Source organism: Sesamum indicum, linkage group LG11 (genome assembly GCF_026168435.1).
Source record: "Sesamum indicum cultivar Baizhima isolate 11 linkage group LG11, ASM2616843v1, whole genome shotgun sequence".
Lineage (NCBI taxonomy): Eukaryota > Viridiplantae > Streptophyta > Magnoliopsida > Lamiales > Pedaliaceae > Sesamum > Sesamum indicum.
This window is the reverse complement of record NC_142667.1, coordinates 3,477,750-3,486,247: the sequence shown is the minus strand read 5'-3', so window position 1 is coordinate 3,486,247 and position 8,498 is coordinate 3,477,750. Positions and strand designations below refer to the sequence as shown.

At 33.8% G+C, this 8,498-nt stretch overlaps 1 protein-coding gene across 1 annotated transcript; it reads left to right on the top strand.

Moving 5' to 3' along the window:
- Nucleotides 1–1,112: 1,112 nt before the first annotated feature.
- On the top strand, nt 1,113–4,888 carry LOC105173296 (3-hydroxyisobutyryl-CoA hydrolase-like protein 1, mitochondrial). Its single transcript, XM_011094989.3, has 14 exons — nt 1,113–1,341; nt 1,425–1,505; nt 1,636–1,704; nt 1,791–1,854; nt 2,085–2,164; nt 2,491–2,574; nt 3,192–3,276; nt 3,358–3,443; nt 3,551–3,672; nt 3,807–3,867; nt 4,092–4,190; nt 4,268–4,369; nt 4,462–4,503; nt 4,606–4,888. Exons 1-14 carry the CDS (start codon nt 1,213–1,215, stop codon nt 4,720–4,722), a joined length of 1,221 nt encoding a protein of 406 aa, XP_011093291.1. The 5' UTR covers nt 1,113–1,212; the 3' UTR covers nt 4,723–4,888.
- Nucleotides 4,889–8,498: the final 3,610 nt, after the last annotated feature.

Here is an 8,498-nt window from a genome sequence, read left to right as displayed (position 1 = left end):
GATAATATCGTAATTTTTAAATAGAATATTAATATCATTCGCATAATTTCTAATAATCCTTTAATATTATATTTCTATCGAAATATAAATTTTCGTTCTATTTCTTCTTAATAACTAGACACTCTAAACTTCATGAAAATACTTATAATTTATCATTTAATTCGTAGGGATTCATTTAACCAAACCCCTTGTATATTTATAACTATCGTTTTTAATAACATCCCTAAATCTTTTACCTCTTTAATAACATAATATTTCTTAAATATAATTTGGGAATAATATTATGAATTTCCTGTCAATATCTCGCTACTATATAATTTAATTAAATAACAATACGTAAAATTACGTATTTGGTTAATAATTTTGATGGAATTATATAAATTAACTATAGTAATATTAAATCTAACAAATTTAATAATCTAATTACTCAACGATATTATTTTTATATTCAATGTGATATTTATTTCGATACTAATTTAAATAACCAACTTCGTAATATATTTCTCGTTAAATAGTACATCAATCAATATAAATAATATTTAGTACACGAACTAATTAAATAATATAATTATAAAAATTAAAATATAAATTTCCTGTCTCTTTTTTTTTTTTTTTCGCCGAGAGAGGTATTGCAAGTTGTGTTTGCATGGAGAAAAAGAAAGAGAGGTGAGGCGGTGGGGGTTTGTGGCCCCTCCTCCCGCTCTCAACTCTCTCTCTCTCTTTCTTTTCTCTTAATATATATCAATATATATTATTTATTTATATATATAATATTATTATTATTTTATTTATTTAATTAATTTTTTTAAAATATTTATTACGTCCTTTTTAGATTTTCTTAATTAATATAAATTACTTCAAATATTATAACGAACTCCAATTTAATGTATTTAAATTCTATTATATTCAAACTATAACCTATAATTTATTTATTAATCAACTATATTTGACAAAGATTTATCAATTATCTTATAATTATGTATTATAATGTTTGGAGCGTTTCAATTGATATATTAAATTAATTTTTGAATTTGAGTGAATTAAATATGTAAAACAGACTGCACACTGAAAAAAAAAGAAAAAGAAAAAATCCCTCCTTTCAATTCTAATGATAGAGTTTCAAGAATCAGCCTACATATATATGCAATGAGAGTACTATAAACTTGGGAGTTTTGCCAATTTTGATTTCAGCAGAGGGGCTATATCAAGATAATGATAATGCTGATTAATAGGTCTGCAATGTTCATCCAGCGCTGTTTATCTCTCAAGAAGCCCAGTTATGGCTACAGGAGGCTGATCTCTCTCTCCGCCAATCCGCTTGTTGATGATTCCGACAACATAGTCAGTTCTGATAAATCCATGTTAAAAAAGATCACCTCATTTTGACTAAGAAGCGGTTGTCATTGTATGGGTAAATGTTTCAGGTTGATGTTGAAGGGACTGGGAGTTCAAGAACAGCAATTCTGAGCAGACCCTCTTCGCTGAATGCTATTAATATACCAATGGTCAGTTGTTTTGGTTGATTGCAGTGTGTGTGTTAGAAAATTACAATATGGGTTGTTGTTATTACATGAGTTTGTAACTAGTTTTGGCCCATAATCTACGTAAAAACCTTGAGTGTGGATGGTGCAAAAGGTGTCCCAGCTTCAAATGTTGTACAAAAATTGGGAGGATGACCCTGATATTGGCTTTGTAATCTTGAAGGTATATCTTTCTTTTTCCAATAAATCCCTTTGTTTGGGTGTTCAATTGGAGTTTTCTGAAGAGTTATAGGTTTGAAATTCTTGAAGGGCAGAGGCAGAGCATTTTGTGCTGGTGGAGATATTGTTTCTCTCTATAATTTGATGAAAGAAGGTCCAACTCTCTCTCTCTTTCTCTCTCTCTCTCTCTCTCTCTCTATCTCTCATATGTATATGCATGTATGTAGGTGTTGTTCTTGGACTATATTTTTGTAAATAAGTTTATAATGCTGGAACGCTTCATTCTGATGGCCGGTTTCTTGCTCTATTTCTGTTGATGGTGAGAATAGTTATTCACTCTGATCGCCGGTCTCTTGCTCTATTTTTGACTAAATTTTCATGCAGGAAATCTAGAAGAGTGTAAACAGCTTTTCCGGAAGGCCTACAGTTTGATGTACTTTATTGGCACTTATTTGAAACCACACGTGAGTGCTGAGCATCAATCAATCGTTTGCTCATTGTTGCATGCACGATTGTCTTGCGTTTTTATCATTATTGCATTATCAGTCGCTTCTCCTACTTCCTTTTACTCTGACATACTGGTAAGAACGTCAAAAAGATAGGTTTCGAAAATGTGGTGTGTTTATTTCAAATCTTGTTCTGTTCGGAGGAGACTTATGTGGTTTGTCTAAGTAATGGATGACCATTGGGTCAGATCAAGAAGTACCATGATTTTGGAAAGAAGATATGTTAATCTTTCGATTATTTCTTTCCTTCAGATGGGAATTTATGACGACTAAGTTTAGTGCAGGTGGCTATCTTAAATGGGATTACTATGGGTGGTGGCGCTGGAATTTCAATCCCTGGCACGTTTCGCGTTGCTACTGATAAAACTGTATGATTCACATAATATCGCTTCTTTCTTAGTCCTTCTCTTCATTGTCGCTTAATAAGAGGTATTTACACTCTGTTTGAGTAAGCGATCATCTGTGTGTGTGTATGTTTGTGTGTTTCACTCATTGTCAAAGAGATTGGATTTGTCTTTGTTGGAAGTTTGAAAGCGTTAAGCTTGAACTCGACAAATTTTGGTGTGATGCCCCCGTCCACATGAGTTAAGAGCTGATAGAGTGAACTCCAAATAAGATTTGGCCAAAGAATCCAAGTTCATCTACCCAACGTCCCCGTTTTGACGAGTCGTTCATAGCTGAATTTACCATGCACTAAACCAGTCCACAGACATTTGGTGCAGAAAAATCCTAACAGGGATACAACAATAGATCTTAGATGAGAAAGAACGCCAAAAGTATACTGCATGTTCTATTACTCACCATAATAGAAATGTCATAATCTTAATCCCGAGCTCAGACAACTCTTTTTTCTGTTACTTCTATGAAACTTCTACTGTGTTTTTAAGGGAAATTTTGGGCATTCGGTTCACATATTGCATGTAACTTTATTTATTTATTTATTTTGTTCTGATTATTAAAGTATATTTGGGCCTGATAACTGCAGATTTTTGCTACTCCTGAGACATTAATTGGCTTGCATCCAGATGCTGGGGCATCCTTTTACCTCTCCCATTTGCCTGGATATTTGGGTAAAATTCTTATTTCCATTAGCTAAAGTTCTAAACTGTTCCGGCAGCTGATTACACCTCACATCTGTTAATTGTTTCCAGGAGAATACCTGGGTCTGACAGGCGAGAAACTTAACGGGGCAGAAATGATATCATGTGGACTTGCTACCAACTACTCACTTTTCACGGTTAGTCTACTAATCATCTTTTGTGTTCTTTTAGATCTTCGATGTCGTTTCTGGTTACCTGGTGGACTTTTCTTGCAATACCATCATATCGTTTATCTGAAATCCAGAAACTTCCATTGGTCGAAAGACAACTACGAAACTTGGTGACTGGCGATCCCTCTGTTATCGAGACTTGTTTAGGAAGTCTTGGAGATCCTGTTCAGCTGGATCCAACTAGTGTAGTTCACAGGTACTTTGTTTGCTGGGCAGCAGCTGTTATCTAGTAGCTCTTTATTGAAAGATTGTGGCTAATGTGATTGTGCTATGATCTATTAGATTATCCTTGCGTATTCTATGATTTAAGTTGATTAATTATTCTGTCAGGATTCAGACACTCAACAAATGTTTCAGCCGTGACACAGTCGAGGAAATTATTGAATCTTTGGTAAGCACGTAACGGTTATTTACATTTGATAGCACCGGAAACATCTGTAATCTCAGACATTCTTTCATATGATTTCCTGAAGTAGCTGAGAGATACATGTATGCATGTCCTGAATGTCAACCAGTGTTGTTTCTTTTCATGTTCTTTTCCATGATAGTGGGACATCATTCTTAATAAGCTTAAAATTATTGAGGAATAGAAGATTTAAGGTTTGATTTCCCTAGGAAAACGAGGCTGCAAGAACAAACGACGCTTGGTGTGTATCAACCGTCAAGAAACTTAAAGAAGCTGCACCGTTGAGCTTAAAGGTTTCCTTACGATCTGTAAGACCTCCTTCCTCTGCAAACGTTATTACATATGCATGCGTGCGGTGGGGATACTTGCTTTGGTGAATGTGCAGATACGAGAAGGAAGGTCTCAAACTCTCGAGCAGTGCCTTACTCGTGAGTACAGAATGTCTGTACAAGCAATCTCCGGGCAGATAACCGGTGACTTCTGTGAGGTATAACCCGTTTCTCTGAAAATGCAGTTTCTTCTATTGCAAGTGATGGGCTGGCTTTTAATGAAAATCCCACGTCTTTACTCCCTTGTTAGGGCGTTCGAGCAAAACCAGTAGACAAAGATTTTGCACCTAAGGTATACTGAACTATACCAAGTGTGGATCTTTTTTGTGTAGTAATAATGTAAGAAAACTGCCATTCTGCAATATAAAGCTGTGAGTTTTTGTGAAAATTGCAGTGGGATCCTCCAAGCTTGGAGCATGTATCTCAAGACATGGTTGATCAATACTTTTCACCTCTGCCGGCATCTGAGCCGGAACTAGAGCTACCTACGAGGCAACGGGCAGCATTCTGACGTGGAAATAAGTCGGGAAAAAAGTTGTAATTTAAGCGGTAGTAAAAAAGTTGGAGTGCTTGAAAACGAAAACTACGGAAGCGAAGTCAAGTTGATTGAGAATAGTTACAATTGTACCAATAAGCTGTAGAAGTTGGTAGAAAATTGCTTATAATTTTTAGTTTAAGTCAACTTAATTTAAGCAGTTTAAAAAGAGAAAGTGGAAAACAAAAGCACACATTTTCTCTTTATTTTTCAACAATTAAGTTGATAAGTGCTTATTTTAAGTCCTTACAATCACCGTGTCTTGACGATGAGTCTGCATGATAATTGGGTAGATGATTAAGCTATGCATCAACGACTAACGAAAAGAATGACAAAATAACTTAAAGGTTTAAATACATTTTACATTCTTAAAGTATACCATCCTCGTCAATTGGTCCCTTAAACTAAAGAAACCTTCAATTACTCCCCTATCTTTATAATTCTATAAATTAAATGTAAATGGACAGAAAGACCATTGACTATTAATAATATGATATACTCGTTTTAATGCCCTCTATAGTTAAATATATCAATCAGTTTGACTTCAATTTTTGTTCATTTATGATGTTAATAAATTAATACTGGAGTAATCACATATTGATAAGATTAATGTTAGTACTAAATTAAAATAAATTAATAAATTTGTGTTTGTGCATTACACTAAATATAATTTTAATGACAGAAATATTGCAAGTGGTCATCGAGCCTATTATTTTGGCACCCAAATATCAATTGAGGTAATTCGGGAGTTAATGTGGCAATTCTTTTTTTGCCTAGTAACTTTATTTCATCCCTTAACTTAACTTTAATTAGGTCCAACACGTTATAATTGTTAATTGGTTGCAATATCTAGATCTAGACCTATTTTGGTAGTTAGAATCCATATCTGTATATAATATTTTTACATTAGATCCAAACTTGATAATATCCATGGTAATAATTGTTTTTTAGTTTAGGTAGAACCTATACCTATGGTGAAATTATAATATGCAAAAATGTATCTTTGTTTACTAACTTAAAATTTGTGAATTTTCAAAAATTTTGCTAATTATCAATACGACAATTTATACATTCAAATTTAAAATAATGGTTTTGAACTTAATTAATTTTTCAATATTATAGTTGAATAAACTTTTCAAATTGACTGATATGTAACAATAGAGGAAATTAATGTGAATATATCATCTTATTAATATTCAAAGGTTATTTTGTCAAATTTTTATTTAATATAAAGTATTATCCAAAGATTGGGGGTAAATGAAGGTTTATTTAGTTTAGGGGTAATTGATGAAGATAACATACTTCATCGGTGCAAAATGTATTTAACCCTAATTTAAATATAGTAACAAAACAATAATAATTATGAAAATAACGTGTTTTAGAAAAAAAATAAAATATAACACCATGTTTGGTTTCGTATTTTGGCATTTTCAAAGACAAGATTTATCTTTGTATTTTTTACACCTTATTTGTATGTTTTTTTATTTTTCAACTTTCTATATATAATATATATATAATTATATATGTAATATATAAAAAAAATATGATTTGATAATGAATGGTAATTTTGTATCCAAAAACTACAATATTAAACATCCAATATTTATATATATATATACATATTTATACATAAAAATATATATATAAAAGAGATATGATTTGAGAATGAATAGTAATTTTTATCTCCAAAATCCCAGTATCAAACTTACACTACTTATTTTAAAATATTTTAAATTACCTAAAAAATACAAATCCAAACATACCATCATAGTGTTTGGATTTGTAATTTGGGTGTTTTGTTTTGATATTTTGGACTACAATATTATCTTGGAAATGATTTCGTCCGCCTTTAAATTCACAGTGAAAATATTTAATTGATAAATCGAACAATAAGTACTCTGCATTACACATGCAGTAATGATATACTGTCCAAAATTTTTATTATTTGAAAAATATTTCATTCAAATAGAAAACTATATTGAGTACAAAATATCTAAATAGTTAAAGTTGAATCAATTAGCATTGATTAGTTAAAAACAGAATAATTAAACTATTTTTACTCGTAACATATAAGGCTGTCAATTTCTACATAACTGTCCAAGTGTAATTACACAACTGCATGATATATAAGAAACGAATGCATTTTACACTCTTGAGTAGTTGTTTTCTTTTTACTGATTAAATCAACATTTGACTTGGAAGTTCACAGGCGGGCATTGTATACCTAAGGACCGTCATGACGCCGTGGTGGGAATCCCTGTGGTCGCCGTGAGCGCGCTGTGCTGTCTCCCTCACTATATGTCTGGGCACCCCGATCAGACTGCACAAGCCAAACTAGCAAATGTAGTCAGTCCACGACCCAATCCCCCTCACTTCCGATCCCATGTCGACACTGCGTCGTGCAGCTAATGAGGTGCTGCATGCTAGTGCTGGGCCACCATCTCCACGAGCTACATGTTCCACTGCATTCCAACTGGTGATCTGTGTATGTGTCTGTAACGATGGGGCAGTAGAACCCGATATGACAATAGGTGCATCCTCGCCTCCTCTCACCAAATTACGCATGGTGTTACCACTGTCGTCATTTTTCTTCTTAGTTCTGGGCCTCAGCAGGACTACGAGGCAACCTGCTCCACACCTCAAGCATACTGGGATAATATGGCTCTGGGTACTAATAGTACCGTATAGCCAATGAAAAATGCTGCAAAAAGGTCCAATTAATAATTTGTTAGCTTTGCAAATTATAATAGTAATTTTAAACGGTAATTGTTAGATAGATGTCATCACATTTGAAATAACATGACGTACCCATGACGCATGTGGTCGTAGCTCTAACAGAAACACCATAGTAAATGTTTCAATATCATAATAAATCCCTGGTATCTGAGTGATTCCGTGGAACTGGCGAAATCGACTTTTAAACTTATAGAATTTATCACGGACGTAGTCTCGGGTGTAAAGACATCCCAAATGTCTTCGTAATCTACGTGCCCAATGACCCATCTGCGCTTCTCTCTCATAGGCGCCCGAGTGTTGTCGTCAAGTATCATCCACATGAAGCGCTGCTCAATATTTAAACTCCAATGGTCGTCCTGTGGAAATCTAACACTCTCCAGATATCTAGGATATGCTATGGCGGCAAAGAATTACGGTGAGGAAATAATTATTGTGCAACATCACATCACGTGTACGGTTGAAAATGTGAAAAAATGTCAATTTTTTACAATTGTGAACAATCAAGCACATATCATCCTTCATGTGAATACTATTGAATGATCTTATAGCATAACATTCCAAGACAAAGTGAAAATTGAATAGTAGTTTTAATAGTTTACATATGAATCAACATTGTCCACTACGTTCATTGCTAGTTTGGATGGTTGGCTGCCCACATTTGCATCGCTATGCTATATCGAAGGTTTCATAGGCTTCTATCTCATAAGTGGTTGGATGTCCCCTATGGTAGAATGAATCCATATCAGGCTAAATGTCTTCATCTAGAGCGTTGAATATGATGTCATCGTTGCTAAACCTACGGATGAAGTTATGAAGGGTGCAACATGCAATTACTATATCGACCTAGTGGTTTTGAAGGTAGCTCGACATCCCCCACTGTTGTATTGGAAAATATTTCTTCAGTCAACCGAAACATCATTCAATTACATTTCTCAACCTTGAATGTGCATGGTTAAATATGTCCTGTGGGGTATGATATCGACGACCTTATCCCCTCCATTCAGGTAGGTGATACC